Source organism: Dromaius novaehollandiae, chromosome 11 (genome assembly GCF_036370855.1).
Source record: "Dromaius novaehollandiae isolate bDroNov1 chromosome 11, bDroNov1.hap1, whole genome shotgun sequence".
In the NCBI taxonomy this organism is placed as follows: Eukaryota; Metazoa; Chordata; class Aves; order Casuariiformes; family Dromaiidae; genus Dromaius; species Dromaius novaehollandiae.
This window is the reverse complement of record NC_088108.1, coordinates 3,502,357-3,518,535: the sequence shown is the minus strand read 5'-3', so window position 1 is coordinate 3,518,535 and position 16,179 is coordinate 3,502,357. Positions and strand designations below refer to the sequence as shown.

At 45.9% G+C, this 16,179-nt stretch overlaps 1 protein-coding gene across 2 annotated transcripts in view; it reads left to right on the top strand.

Annotated features, from left to right (window-relative positions):
* The first annotated feature begins 254 nt into the window (after nt 1-254).
* Nucleotides 255-16,179, top strand: part of LOC112982482 (exocyst complex component 1-like) — a 42,049-nt gene continuing 26,124 nt past the window's right edge. Inside the window, exons 1-6 of one of the 2 annotated variants that reach the window (XM_026098913.2) lie at nt 255-320; nt 825-947; nt 4,579-4,785; nt 6,191-6,318; nt 11,849-12,008; nt 12,435-12,628. In XM_026098913.2, the coding sequence (XP_025954698.2) occupies nt 4,662-4,785; nt 6,191-6,318; nt 11,849-12,008; nt 12,435-12,628 (606 nt within the window). In that variant the 5' untranslated portion in view covers nt 255-320; nt 825-947; nt 4,579-4,661. The remainder of the gene's footprint in view (nt 321-824; nt 948-4,578; nt 4,786-6,190; nt 6,319-11,848; nt 12,009-12,434; nt 12,629-16,179) is intronic. The other variant, XM_026098921.2, reaches the window with a different exon arrangement.

Genomic DNA, 16,179 nt, shown 5'->3' with positions numbered 1-16,179 from the left:
GCTTTTCTCCATTCAGAACTTCAACTCTCTTCAGAGAAGCAAACAAAAATGGAGGGAACTATTTACCTTATTTTGCTTTTAGCAAAAACAATTTTGCCTCCTGCTCCTCTGACGCTTTGCTCGCTCGGAGCTGCACCTGCTTTCTGCAGCTCTTGATGTCTGCGTGAGTGATTTCCTGTCCTGACCTCAAGCCTGTTCACCCAGGTTCTTCAGACTTCCTGTTTTTCTCTTAAAGCTTTCATTTTATGAACAAACTGTTTCCTGTTCTCAGACTTCTTGTGACTGAAATCCTGCAATTTACCCTCAGCAAGATGTAGCTGGTAAAGTCCTTGAATGATCCTCCTTTCACTAACACTATCTTCCTTTCTGTCAGCTTTCTGGATGGATGATGTGAACTTCTGCAAAAATTTCAAGAATGTTTCACTGAGATCTTTATATCTTACAGGTTCTCTCTAGAAAACAAGGGGTTAAGTGGCTCTGATACAGACAGCTTTTCAATTATATTCATGGAAAGTATTGTGCTTTCTTCATTAACTTACCAGGGAGCAGTGAGCCCTCTATTACTTTGGCTTTCAATCATTTTTCTTTAGTTGCTGCTCAAGTGATGTTATAAATGTATTCGTGAGTTCAAAAGCAATAGCGGGTGTAGACAGTCTGATCTCAAGTCTGCCATCCTGTGCACTGCTGTAGGTGAACGCCGTCAGGGAGAGTGAAAAGCTGACAGGAATGGAGAAACTGAGATAACCTAGTGAGGGATTGCATTCAAAGAGATGCTGTGGTAACAGAATGGTTTTAGCAGAAAACTTCTTTCTCTTTTGTCACAGCTATGGAAGGAAAATAGTTAAAATGATTGTGGATGTGATTCCAACTTTCTCAACTACGTGGCTGTGCTGAAAGCTCCATTGCTGTCTAAGGAAAAGAATTTTTGAAGGTTTCATTTGCTTCAGGTATTTGCAAAGCAACCATGTCGGGTAACAGTAAATTTCTCATAGAAAACTTTTGGTCAGTGTTCTAAAACTTACTGTTTTTCTCTAGTATATATTTTTATTTATCCCTAATTCTTATTAAAATATTTGCATTAAATGCAGCTGTTCAGTCGTAGCCACTTTGCTTATTCACTCACCACCTAGATCAAAGACCATGATATAACTGCTGGTTGTTGCTGAGTGTTTATATAGGCATTAACTGACATCTTCTCCCTGCTACTGTTGAGTTTGATTTACAGTGAAAATACAGGTCCAGGAGCCTTGCGTCTGATTAGGAAGTTGTGTGGGAACTTTCCCTTGAGAGTATTTTGGTTAAAAAAAATGTAGTTGTGAACAATCAATGCATTCTTACTGAAAACGTTGCTTCTGCTAAGATAATCTAAATAAATAATTTCCTTCTTGTGTTGGGCTGACCCAGATCAGAACATTTTAATACATCATACTGAATCAAGTCATTTTTTTCCAGCCTGGCATGGAGCTGAGTTTGCCTGAGCTTTCAGGAGGTTGTAATTGGCCATCTTCCTTGCCCTCTCTGGGTTGGACGTGGAGGCTAGGCTGTGTTCCCTCTCCCATGAGTCCTGTATCCGAGACCCCGCGGTACTTTTACTTCGAGTATTGCTTTTAAGGAAGCAGTGAGATTTTCTGCTTTGGGCTCACATGGTTTGCCTGAGCCCCTTGGTTGGACAAATCCTCCTGATTCAATCACTTCCTTACCACACCTTAGTTTCCTAATCTGTAAAATGGTGGTAACGTTACTCTTCTCTTGCAAAATGTCTTGAGGTCCTGGAATGGTTTAAAGCTGGACATTGTGATTTCCTCAGGTAGTTTTTAGTCATGTACCTCATAGCCATTCTTGGTCTGTTGAGAACTAAGTTCAGCTACATAAGCAACGTGAGGGGGAGAAGTTGTTTCTCCTCTTCCTAGACTGCAAAACCAACGACTTTGCACTTTTAACTGGGGAGAACTTTCACGTGCATGCACACACATTTCAATGAAATGCTTGCTAATAACACATAGGAAGGGAATACAAACACGGCAGTCTGGAGGAGCAGCTCCAGCTCAGTGACTGAAGCTGCACCTGGGCTTCTCATTCCCTCTATATTACCTCCTTCTAATTTCATATTTATTAGCCAATTAGTTTGGCCACAGAGAAGCTTAAAAGAGCAAGAGAGTAGGGCTTTCCCTGAGAGTTTAGGAGCTGCTGGCTCATAATATTAATTTGCTAAAGAATCAGAAAGTGGGTCAAACTTGCAAGGCATCGCCTCAGTTCTGAATCCGTGCCCTTTCCACAGCTGTCTGTTGGCTTTCCAGTTTCACACTCCGCATAGGGCATTTTCTGAGCAAACCTTTCCACCTGGGAGCAGCTCTGGGAAGCCAAGGAGGCTAAGAAAGCTGAGGCCAGTCTTTCCGGGGAAATATGTGCCCTCATCTGCATGATTGTAGGAGACCAGATGAGAACCCTTGGGACACTATGGGGAACTGAAGATGGAAGAAGCGGGGAAGCTGTGGCTGCCTGAGGCCCCTTTCCTTATGCTATTTCACTATTAAAGGGTCCTTTAGGGAACTGAAGAGGGGCTGGGGAATCCCAGAGTAGTCATCCAAGGAGGAAGGAAGAACAGCTGGAGGCTGAGCAGAGGTGAAAGGTGCTGAGCAGAGAACAGCCCAGGGGTGGAGGAGGAGAGATCTAGGGAGCACAAGGGCACAGGAAGGTGAGTGCAGGCTGTTGAGACAGGATGAGGCCAGGGTGGTCACTGAGGCTGTGTTTCAAGCCCCACAGTCTTTGCATGGGAGAGGCAGCATGATGTCTCTTGCTAGGCACATGGCTGAGGCAGTGAAAGCAGCCCTGGGCAGGAGGGCTTGCAGCCTGTCCCTCCATGCCTGGACTGCCTCTGCAACCCTGTGAGCCCGTCTGAGCCAGGGTCACCCAGGCAGGGAGGCCTGGTGAGGCTCACCTGGAACAGCCAGGGCTCCGCTTTCACGCCTGCAAAGCTCTGGGTCCAGCATCAGCCACTGTTTGGTGAGTGCTGAGTCACAGGATCACAGAATCACAGAATGGTCGAGGTTGGAAGGGACCTCTGGAGATCATCTAGTCCAACCCCCCTGCTCAAGCAGGGTCACCTAGAACATGTTTCCAAGGATTGTGTCCAGACAGCTTTTGAACATCTCCAAGGAAGGAGACTCCACAACCTCTCTGGGCAACCTGTTCCAGTGCTGTGTTACCCTCACAGTAAAGAAGTTTTTTCTCGTGTTCAGATGGAAGAGACATGCTTGAGCAGCTTGAACAGCATGGCAAGTTGCTTAGCTCAATTCAAGCTGCAGGCAGCTAGGCTGGCAAGCTAGTTTGACCTCAGAGGATTACTGTGTATTTCTGCTGAGTTAGAGCCCCTGGAGTCCTCTGAGATGCTGGACACCCCACAGCCCTGCTTCCAAACTGGTGCTGTGCTTATTTTCTGTAGCCCAGCCCCAGCCTTCCCTGCTGTACTGACTTACTCTGCAATGGTATGCCCAGCACGTGCTGATTGCAGGGCACACGGGCTTGGTTTGAGCATTGTGCTATTTAACCCAGTAGGGTGATTTCTTGGGCTGTAAGTGCTGACGTGATGTGTGCCAACAAAAATAATCAAGTAATGACTTGCTTGTAGCTGCTAACCTGTTTGGCCTGCTGATGGACCTGATCCTGTTTCTCAAGGTACTACACTGAGTTGGAACCAAATATTCTGATTAAAACTTTTTTTTTCCTGGAAAAAGCAACTGTCTTCTTAAAGAAATAAGGTTATATGTCAGCTTTCTAATGTAAAGTCCATTAAAGATAATAGCTGCTGTTTGCTCTGGAGCTTTGCAGCTTATTTTTTTTAAATGCCTTTTTCTATCACCAGTTTTGATTGTCTTCAGTCATTGGAAATGTTGGTGTCTCCAAGTTCCAATGTGCTGTGCAGCTATTCCCAAACCAGAGTAATTCAGGCTCCCTCCATCACTCAGTGCCATACCCAGGAGTAGCTGGGCCTGGCGTACATGTTAGGAACCCATTGACCTCTTTCCTGCTCAAGTTTGATAGCGATGTAATTGCACTGGTCGGAATAGCTTCATTGCTGATATACAGTCACATAAATGCCACTGCACATGCCACATAATGCAATGCATAGTCACATAACAGATGCCTGTGCCATTCACTTTTGTCAGTGAACTGGTATGTCAGGCAAGGGTTTGGAGCATGTTAAAATGTGGACCATGTATCTTGAACAGGAGGCATGTCTCTTCAGCAAGTTGAACTTTGAGGTCATTTCCTTCAGAGTGAATTGAATGGAAAATTCTCCAGGACCTCTAAGTGATTATTTGAATTGTGGCACAGTTTCAGTCTTACTTCAGGCTTTACTGGGCTGGTTGCACAGGAGTGTCCTGCTTGCACTAGGCAGGAATTCAGACCAGCTGATTTAGGCAGGAATTCTGACCAGGCCCTTTGGTCTTAAGTCTATGAGAATTACTTAGCACTCACCTTGGCTGCAAGACCGCATGGGAGTGGGAGTAATATATTTTACCAATGTGCCATGAACTTGTGTGTGGATCAGTTCTCCAGCATGTTTCTGTTTCTCAGGAGCTGCAACACAGTCTGTGGTGCCTGACAAGCATCAGCGTGAGGCACATAACTCCAGCTTGCTGTTGCATGCATACATCACCATGACTTCTCTTTGGACATCACTGGAAAAAGATGTGTTCAACCCTCAGAACAAGAGGCTGCTGGAAACGGTTCGTGTCTGGAAGACAGGGAAGAAGAAAAAGATGTCCATTCTCTGTATAGTAGGTAAGAAACCCAGGGGTGGCTGGGAGACAGGTTGAGTTGCAGATCCATGGAGGTTTCTTGCAGCTGTATTCAGAGACTTTGATCTCTGATGGGCCTTTTCCTAATTTTGGAGAAGATGTTTGACTTCTATTTGGAATGCTGTATTTTAAGATTTAATTAAGGAAACCTGAATCCAAAGATAGGAACTTGTGTCACGTCAGTATAGTGTGTCAAGAACTGGTAACAAGAGCACAAATTTCCTTTTGGACACATTATGATCTTTATCTGCCTAGAGAGAGTTAGAATCTGTAGGATAGCCCCATCTACCATTGAAAGATTATTTTTATTTCCATTTGTATTAAATCTGTCTTTAGAGGTCAGGAACAAACCTCTTCTAACATAATATATAATTACAGCTTCATTCTGTCGCTCCGTAGTTTTGCTGGAAGCTTCAAAAGGACCCAAATGTCTCAGGAATACATATTTATTTGATCAGGATCCAAAGCGGAAAGTGCTTTGGGAAATTTTACGTCTCCTTTGGTCTATATATTTGTAGTTGCTTCATCACGCTGCAGCACCTGAGAAGTTCTTGGTGTAGCTTTTTGTGACTAACTTATAGGGGAGAGGCTTTCCTGCCAATGAACTTCTGGATAGCATAGTCACCTACTGTAGGATTCATTTCAGATAATCTTAGCCATAGTGTTTGACCTAAGTGACTTGCCTCAACTCCCTCTGTAGTCAATAGAGGACAGGAGGAGTATCTCTAAGAAGTGATACAACTACCTTATGAGCAGCATCTAACATACCTGAATCACCTCTGGAATTGCTGGTGTCTCTCCACTGAAGATATCTAGATCAGAAGGGATATCAGAATTAGGAGCAGGGAATCTTTCCCAGATGAACCAAGAGGTGACTGTGAGCTAATTGGCACTGATACTGAATTTTTACCAGTCAGCTCTACCAGGAGGGCAGGCTTCATTGATGGTATAAATCCATAAGTGTGGGTGTCAGTCAAACAATGCAGTGACAATGCAGAGAATGTGGTATGCAACTATCATAAATTCTATTGCTAGGACTCTCTTTTCCAGTCACCTTTGGACCTGGCTGAAATACGTGCCTTGCATGTAGCACAATGGCTTGATGTAAAACTCATTGAAATTATTGGGAATCCCTCCATTGACTTCAGCGTACTCTGGGTTAGACCCCAGAGAGCACTTCCCATATGGAAACATCAACAAATAGAAAAGTTAGCAGAATTCTTGTGTCATCTCTCAATACAGTGGTCATTGCCCATCTGTCAGTCACAATGCAAAATGAGTGTCCATGTTTCTGTCTGTACCTATCCAGTCACAGAGAACAGCTGTGTAGTGGGCTAACAACAATACCACGTTCTTGTTTTGTTTTGTTTTTCTATCCTCATCCTCAGTGGATGCCTTTAGGCCGATGAAGCCATTTCTGGTGAAGGTCAAGGTAGACCGAGGAGAGCAGTACAAGACAGCCAACAGGTGGCCTTTAGCAGAGCTGAAGCTGGTAGATGGCAAGACTCTCAATCAGGTAGGATTTACCATTTGTGTCAAGGGCAGAGCTGGTCATGGGGGGGGGGGGGGGAAAGGAATATGAAGCTAGAGAGACAAAGGCCCAGATCCATAAGGTGTTCTGGGTGCTCAAGTCCCCTGGAGGTCAGCCCGTGTGTTTGGATGGAGGGAAGAGGGCCAAGGGGGTCCAACATTTAATCTAGTAATGAACCAGACTGAATGACACTAATCTTGAGGAAATAATCACCAATGCAAAAATTTAAAAGCCCTCTGCCTTTCCTCAGAGCTGCTTCCTAGAGTATCATGAACAGAGGTACCTCCATCCCTGGACAGTTCCTCAATCCTACTGCAGTGCTCCTTTCCCGCATCTCCTCCAGGGAGAGATATGTGCCCAAGAGGCTGGAATGACTTCTTCCCTCCCAATTCATCCCTCTCTTTCTCTAAGTTAGGAAATGTCATGCTGGCCAGATGCCAGAGTAGGGAGAGCAGTGAGTGGGTGACTGTTGCATTGACACAGCTTCCATTAAAATCAATGGGCAGACTCCCCTTATCTTCAGGGACAGCTGTCTCAGGCAGGGATCTTCCAAAGTTCTTTGCAGCAATCCTCATTTAGAGGCTGGAGAGATGGGCTCTGTACAGCACTGTTCTTGTCAGGTCTCCAGCATTTGCAGAACACATTGTCAGGCCCATCTGTCGATCCATGTTGACAAAGCTTCCTGAGAGACATTTGCATAGGGTATTTAAAGATTAAATGAAAGCATTTAGTGAAAGAAGGATTATAGAGCTGGAGTGAGAGGCTGCTATGAGTTTGTACTTTTAGGGTGACATTAAGTTGTTTGGGAAAGAAAGCATGGACAAGATATCCCCTTTCTCCTGCTGGGGCTGGCAGAGTGTCATTAAAGTTGTTATAATAAGTTTTTTTATTAGTGTGAATGTTCCAGGGCCTTGGCAAGGTGCCTGGGGTTTCACACGTATAGAAATAAATGAGAAAAAGAATAGCTTTCCAGCTCTACATCCAGGACAAATAAAGTACATCTGCACAGCATGCCTGAAAGGAAAATCACTCTTGCAGGTTTACAGGGCATCTTGATCCTACAGGTAGAACTCAACTGATATTCCATTGTCTTATGTCTTTCCATGCACAAAGAAATAGATACCTTAATCCTGCCTGAGCTTTCTTTCAGCAGATAAGCCTGACTCCACCAAGTCTTCTAAACTAACTGGGCTCCTGCAGAGTTTGCAATAGATACCTCCAGGTCTTTCAGTCCTCTCCCCCTTATTTGCAAGCCCAATAACATAAAGTGATCATTTTCTATCTTGAAGTGTTTTATATTTCTGAAATCCCTCCTACTGGGAGGCAAATGGATGACTTTGATGTCTTGCTGGCTAAAGCCTTCTTACAACTTCCAGCCTGTATTCCTAGCTACATCATCCCTGTTTGTTCTTGTGCCAGGGCTGTCTTTTAGATTAGACAGCTCTTCTCCCTTGCAGATGTATTTTTAGATTGCAATCACCTCCCCTATTAACCTTCGTTCTGGTAGGCTAAGCAGACCAACCTCTTAGTCTCCTCTTCTGTGTTAACTTCTTTGTTTCCTTCATCAGGACAGGAGCCCTCTTCTTTGCCTCTTCTAGGCTAAATTCCTCTTTCTTGAACAGAGGTGATCAGAATGATCCCTGTTATTCCTAAAATGAGATCTGCTCTCCAGCTGCAACAACTGCACAAGATCCCCAGGCTGACGAGAGGCTGGAGCTGTAGGCTGCAGCCAGGACATGTTGACATCTCTCAGGGCCCCAGCGCAGAGACTCCAGTACAAGGCAAAACCCCCAAGTTAGCACAGTCCCTCCCGGTTGCGTGGCTTGACAACTCCATTAAATGAAAGAAGGGCCCTCCACTGTTGCAATGCACACAGTAAGGACTACAACCAATTGCCAGCTTATGGGTCAATATTCAATACACACATCTAGGGCTCAGTCATCAGGCCTGCTTTGGTGCACTGGGAGCCCTCTGTCCCCTGGGATCAACAAAGGCCTGATACTGCAAGTCCAGAACTGTTTAAAGTTGCGGTTCCCATGACTAAAACAGTATTAATATTTATGAAGCGATTAATGGATGCCTCCCTGCTTTAATAGCTCCTCATGAGGCATGCTATAAACCACACTCACTGTAAATTCCTCCCCCAGACATCACAGCTCCACGCTGTTCCAGGGGCTGCTACCAAGCCTGCAAAGCAGTGTGGGGGTGAGATGTATTGCTTTAAGGTGTTTAGAAAGCAAGCTGTGAAGCACTGTAGGATTGCACAAATCCTCATAAAGTCTGTGTCTGTTATTATGATTAGTATCAATAGTAATAAGAAGTGCAGCTTCCAAGTTCTTTAGAAGATGAGATCAGGCTATGCCGCATTGCTAATGAGATGGTGCAGGAAGGCATTTCTTTCTGTGGGATGTTCCTTGTTCAGCAGCCTCCCTTATTCTCTCTACACACACATACCAGCTAGTGGCAAATACTAGGTCTCCCATGGCTGGAGTTCCCTTCCATGGGGCCACATCCTTTGGGCAAAGATATATAGATACTGACACATAAAAATGTGAATGTAAGTGTAAAACAGTGTGGGGAAAATGCCAAAGGCACTCTTTTTCCAGGCCACGCTCCTGTTCTTTCAGGTGACCTTCTGTAGAAGCCAGCGCTGGGGTGCAGCTGCTGCAGCACAGGGAACAGGGCAATTTCCATTGCAGCAACTTCAAGGGCACAGAACTTCAGGAGCTCCTGGGCAGTGTGGTCTAGGTGACCCTGCTTGAGCAGAGGGGTTGGATTAGATGATCTCCAGAGGTCCCTTCCAACCCCAACCATTCTGTGACTTCCCACATCCCAGAAAAAACTCTGGATGAAAGAGCATCCCTGAAATTTGTGTTAGGACTGAAGGGAGAAGCTGTACTCTCCCCTACTTCTTTGTCAGGCTAGGCCACTGGTTCCCTTGCCTTGCACAGAATGAACTCACGTTGTCCTTGTGATAGGGTGGCAAGACTGGAGAGGAGGACATAGTCCTGTCAGTGATGTCAGGTTACAGAGGCTTCATGAGCCTGGAGTTTTGCAGAGATTAACATCACTTTCTCTGAGCTCCTGGATATCCTGAGCCATTGCATTTCATTGTGGTAACCTGAAATTCTCAGGAAATCAAACTCAGGGGATATCCACACTCTTGGCTGTGCTGGGAGATAAAAATGCTCACAAGGCCAGTACGACCTGGGGAACATTGCCTCCCGGCCATAAATCTGTCTGTGTTAACAAGGAGGAATCATCAACGAAGAGTCAGACTAAAAGAGTGTATGGCCCGTGCCAGAGCTCCAGCTCCTTCTGCTTTTTTCCCGTTTTTAACTCCATCCAGCCCCAATGGTTCACAGGAAGGTGAAAGTAAGCCCCTAAATCCAGGCAGCAGCTGGGGAAAAACCCCTGTCTGGGGTCAGGCTGGTGCTTGATGGGGCCAAGCCATGTGTGACAGCCTGAGGGATGGAGACCCCGGTAGGCAACACGAAATCATCCTGTCCTGTCTGCTCTGCACTGAGATGAGGGCTCAGAAACTATTGGAAAAGCATCTGAGGCACCAGCTCCTGTGTAGGACTGTGTTGGCACACTTGAGTTGTTGTGTCAGAAGAGGGCACCTGGCATCCTTTTTTCCTTCCTTATGGTTCCCAGAAATTTTCTTTTCCAGGCTTCTAGATAAGCTGCAGTCAGCTCTCTAAAACCTGTATTTAGAGCAGCTACTGCTTTGGACCAAGTGACTGAAATAGGGTATTTTGAGGGGCTGACTTGCTTTTTCCTCCTCTCCCTCTACTTCATTGAGGCCCATGCCAGACAAATGCCTCCAGAGTAACTCTGCCACTGTAGAAAGCAAACACTTTCCTATAAAAATGCCCTTCCACTTGTAGAAATGGGACCACTGGGAGATATCATGTGAAGCATACCTGTGAAGCCCCACAGTGCTGTGGGGCAATGTCAGGACAGAGCTTGTGGAGAACTGTTTCTGGTTTTTCTCTGGATGTTCTCAATGCTTGGGTGAAGAAAGGTTTGAGATTCCAGGTTGGATGAGGGTTGCAGAAGGGAATTTCTGCAGTGGCAGGCAAGGTGGGTGTTGGGCTTACTCTGCATGCTTAACTCTAAATGCTTTGAGCTTTCTCATTCAGCACATCATTAAACTGCAGAGCTTATTGCCACAAGATGCTGTAGATGCCAACAGTACGTATAAGTTCAAAAAACCATTAGATGAAATCAGGGACAGTAGGTCCTTCAAGGGTTGTTGAACAGAGTACTGTAGATATAACCTCTGGTTCAGCAAGCTGCTAGGTCACAGGCTGCTGGAAGCTGGCAGGGAATCCTGAGGGCAACATAAGTGTGGATTTGCCCTTTGAATGCTCTTCTCCCAAGCATCTGCCACTGTCAAAATTCATCAGTGTTCATTCACCAAAACCTGCAGTAAAAGGTGAGAGATTTATATAATCTGAAAAGAATCCAGCATACTGGAACAGGATTTTGAGACTGGTTAAATGCTCGGTCTGACCCACTATGGGTGTTTCACTGTCCACTTCTAGTGTCAAAACTCCTGTGCATCTTTTTAGCTTCAGTGCTTTTATCATCCCTATCATTATAGGTAAAGTCCCATGAACACACTTCTCAAATCTTATTCGGTTGCCCTGAGATAGCAGTCCAGGGAAAGAGGTCTTTACCTGCAGGAAAGAAACACAGGAAAACTGCAGCTGTTAACTGCTGTTAACCAGAGAAATCATCTGCTCTCAGCTTGGAAGTACAAAGCGTGTCAGGGAATTCATTATCTGAAAGAAATCAGATCAAATGTTTGCCATCAGTTACACTGGGCATAGTACAGCTGGTGTCCCTTGTATCCGGTGTTGCCGGGGATGCTGAGGACAACAGCTCATTCCAGCCCACCAGCAGATCTGAGCCTGACTACACCTGTGCCGCTCCACCAGAACCAGTCCAGTCATTGGCATGATGTGGCCAGGCAAATGAGAGGAGGAAAAGGAGTGACGTGAGAAGGAAAATCTGAGTTGTCAGGGTCTTAACTTCAGCATCTTTGCTGGCAGGGCATCCCTTTCTTGTGGCTAGAAATGCCAGCCCTGCTTCTAGCACCGGATCTCCCCGTAGGCACTGTTCTAACGCTTGCGGGCCGGGCTCCCTGCTGCGTAGCCTCTGGGAGGGCTCAGGATCGTCTCCCTCGCCGAAGGGGTCAGAGCACCACCGAGCTGCCGTTGGGCTGGGCAGGCAGCGGACTCTGCTGTAGCAGCTAAACCCTGGCCCGGTCTCCGTTTGCAACGCGGCCTCCCAGGGCCACTGAAAACCCCAAAGCTTGAAACTGTAGCGTCGGGCTGTTGCTCACCCCCTCCCACCTCCTTCAACCTACAGGTGCATTTCCTCCCAGTACGCAAGTTGTTTTCACAGTATTTGGTGTCTGATATTAAAATGGGCTGCAAAGCTGTTAAGTGTATGTGGTATGGCAAGTGCCTTCTAACTGCAGAGGTGATTAACTGTTGACATCTAGGCAAGCCTGGATTTTGATCTGCAGTTTGATAAGGTTTACAAGTGGACTGCTAGCAGCTTTGATGAGAAGAAAGCCTTTATCAGATGCTTGTGCAAGCTGAACCATCGATTCCTCTCCAGTTGTATCACATTTGTGAATGTCCCTGCCTGTACAGTAGAAGGTAATTATGTTTCCTTGTCACTCTCACCCAGAGTAGGCTTTTTTACATCATCACTTTATCCCTCTGTCCTATCAGTATATTTGATTGGAATTGGATTTGATCACTCATCTCTGAAATTCGTCTCAGCTTTGTTTGACAAACAAGTAAACGTGCCCCTGCACACTCTCCCAGAGAGGTCAACAAGTGAAAACACAGCCAGAACTCAAATTAAATGTCCATTTTGTCCCCCCTTTATCCCATCCACATCTTTGCCTTGCTTGCTGCATGCTGCAATTTTATTCTAACTGATCAGCAGATTGAGACCACTGAACTCATGTCACTTGTGACCCCAAAATGAACTTGATGAGACCTCTAGGATAGCAGGGCTAATAAAATGATGTAAGCAGAAGTCTGTGGTCATCTCTGTCTCTCGCCCTGTCCATGCAGGGAGACAAAGGCACCAAGAAGACAGGAAGGACACTGCGGAGACTGAAAGTCAGGAAGAGCTCAGTGCGTACCAGGAGATGACCCCAAAGGAAGCAGCTGACATGTTGAGGCTGATGGAAGAGTATGAGCCCATTGTGAACAACTCTGTGGCCTTTGCAGAGCAGCTAAGCAATGATCTCCATGTGCTGGATGAGGTAAGGGGGTCGAGTCCTTGACTATGATTCAACAGAAAAAAAATTGTCTGGCATAAAGGGGATCTGGATTGAGTCACTGGCTGTCAGCAGCTCTTGTGTTTAAGCATTTGATCTGAGAGAAAGTCATCCTGGTGATGTAAAATTTCAGCTCAAAAGGCATCTCACACTGAAGTCGGGAGGACACCACTACTCACTTCTCGAGGGTCACTGTTGGTCCCACTGTGCACTGTACTGTCTCTTGCAGAGGCTAAGCCACTAACTTTTTAGGGACCTGCTCTCAGAGTCCCACAGGCCTGCAGCAGAAGCCATTCTTTTTGACTAAGGATTTCAAAGGCACGTCTGCTGCAGCATGCAGCTCCCAGCCGGAAGATGCTGAATCCCAGTCTGACCTCAGCATCTGTATTGCAGAGAACGAGTGCAGTTGCTATAGGGTATCAGACTGACATTGGCGAGCTTCTGTTATATCCAGCAGTCGGATTTTGGGGAGATACTTCCCAGGCACAGCCATCCAGAGAAGTGTGGGGGGCTCAGGAAGGCCTGAGTGCACTCTCTAGGAGGAAGCCAGGTGATACGCTGGGGCCAACAAATACTGCAGCCTGGCAGCCAAACGCCAGTATGTCCCTCCCTGCTGAGCTTACCCGTCCTTGGACACTAGCTTGAGTGGCCTCTTTCCAATGACTGCAGAGGGAATACAGAGACTGACTGACTCAGCTGTAGACATCTAAGGCAGATGAAACCCACTGTGAGATTTGCAAAGAAGGAAAACAAAAATAGTGGCACAGACCCAGCTACAGGGCAGGATACGGATGGCAGCCTGAACACAAACATGTGCTTGAGGACATCAGAGTCTTTGTTATGGGAGATGACAGAGAAATGATCTATCACTGGAAAGAGAGGAAGAGAGAGGAGTAGGCTTTTGCTCAGCAGCAGTTTCTCCCATTTAAGAGTCTGAACAGAGGAAGCCCAAGAGGTAAAATCCATGAGATAAGGAACTGTGTAGAATTATAATTTCTGAGGGCTGTGCAGGGATGGGTTAAGGACTAACAGTGGAGAAAAATGAAGTGGAGCTTTCTGGGGCTGGCTGAAGAAGGTAGAGGAAATTGAGGAGCTCTAAGATCTCATTCTTATAGCAAAGAAGGTCTAGGTGGCCCACTCAGGCAGCGTGAATTAACCATCAATTCTGTAGTCACCAGTGCAAAAGGAAGTTGTCCTGGGGCACTGCCTCTGGCCCTTACTGCTGTATCTACAAGTTGCACCTCCAGCAAGGTCAGTGTTCAGCAGGAACCTGGAGCAATCGCACAGTCTTAACCACATCTAGAAATACACACAGAAACTGTCCTGCAGTGAAAATGCAGTGACTGTGTCCACGCTGTGTGTATTCCCCTTCCTGCCTGCAAAGCTGCAGTCCAGCCCACAGGCCAGGGTGTCCGCTGGGAAAGGCTGGCTTGCCGGCACATCTGGGCACTGAGGGCTCCCTGGGCTCCTGCCAAAGCCATGGCCAGGTCTGCAGCTCGTGGTGCGCACGGTCCAGTGTGGCCCTCAGCAAGCAGGACGCGCAGAAGCAATGGGTACAGGTCTCCCGCTTTGCTGCCAGGGAAAAGAAGCGAGGGCTACCACAGATACACCAAAAATTCCTGTCCTGTCTGTGCTCTGCTTGAGCTTGTTAACATTAGTTACCTTGGGAAGCTGAGGACAGAGACTAGCTGGGTAGGAAGGACAAAGCCTGCAGAGTAGGGAGGAAGGGCATGAAAGTGCACGTAAAAAAATTGGGGGTGATGAAGAGCAGAAAGGCTGGTCTGACAGGCGGGAATTCCTGGGAAAAGAGGAAAGGAGCAATGATGATCCCTGCTGAGAGAAAGTCAGCAGCTGGAGAGGAAGAAAACAGGAAAAATGAAACGGAACCAGAAGAAGATAAAAAAGTAACAGATAAACTGTAACAGAAAGGGACAATGGAGAAAGAATACATTATTTTCAGACTAGTGAGCTCTCTTACCTTTACTGGAGTTGCCGTATTTATTGCATTTTTCTGGAAGATAACTTGTATCTTTGAGTGATGGAGCAAAATAATGAGAAAGCTGCTTTGAGGACTTATGTTATGTTAGTAAAACTGGTTCTAGGATTTTATAGTTAGACCACTGAAGAACTAAGGGCAAAAATAAGCCGGAGGAAATACCCTAAAATGTACTAGATGTCGTAAACCCTAAATTCTACATCCTTCAGCACCAGTATTTGATCTATTCCCAAAATATATTTCTACATACATTTGAAAATGTAGTAGCTAATCTGAAAAGCAGAACTCCTGACATCTGTTCTGAGACGGAGTTACTGCTTGCTCTCAGCAAGTCATACAGGCACTTTGCAACTTGGTTTCCAAGTTGTAAAATACCCCACAGGGGTAAATAATAAATCTCTTTTAAGTTCTTTGAGATGAAAGGTGCTGTCAGATACATTGTTTTAATGCTCTCTAATGAATAAATGTCACTCACTGTTAATACAAATTAATTAATGAGACATTTCTATTTCTGAAGATTAATCTAGGATATTAAGTGTTATTAATGCTAATACATTAGATTAGGACATACATATATTTAAGTATTTTTCACCACATCACAGCTATAACACCTCACCCTTCTTTTACAATACTAATAAGCCTCTGCTAACTGATCTCTTCTGGGGATTGCGAAACATTTTGCAAACAGTAAGGAAGTACTTATTTGCTTTGCAGTGAATAAAAGCATGGCCTTTGCACCTGGGAGGCCTGGAGCTCTGATTTTTACATTGGTATTCCTACGGACTTACAAGTTCCCAGCACCCGCTGAAATGCACGCAGATTTCTGCAACTTTGCACCGTGTCCAGCGGGAGAGTTATTACCATCACCTGAGCTGTAATTCTCTGGAGAGCACTTTCTGCCAGCAGTTGCCCTGCCAATTTCATCGGTGCTACTTTGCTATAGGCAAACCCCTGTGGGTCTGTAAAGCCCTAATAAGACAATCTGAAGGCACAGCAGTGACAGGTTTGTGGGAGGTTTATGGCTATAATTTACGAGCACTTAATAAAACATGGAGATCCAGGCTGAACCTGTGGTCATGGGTTGGAGTCCCTGGCATGAGGCTGGAAGGCAGCAGTGAGGGAACAGGCTGTTTGCACCCTGGCAGGTCGCTCGTGATGGCCTTCCTAGGAGCTGGTTGAGCTCTGGGCAAAAGGAACATTTACTTAATGTTGTTGTTGCTTTTTGAAATAAATAGCTGTATGGATCAGCAAGTCCAGCTTCAAACCCGACTACTGATCCTGCTGGCAAGTGAAAAGTCTGCCTGCCCTCCATGCTCCCTGTAGAAAACCTGTATCTCCTCGTATGTACCTTTTCAAAGCAATCAAAGTGTTTGCTAGACTTCAGGCTTTTCTTTTCTACAGGATTCCTCTGACCTTTCCAGATCTCTCGTGCATCTGTCAGTCTATGGCTGAAGCCATTCCCTAGGGCTGAAGCCACTTGCCCCAGTCCTTTCTCCCACGCTTTCAGCTGTGCCTTTGCTAAAATGGCACCACATTTATC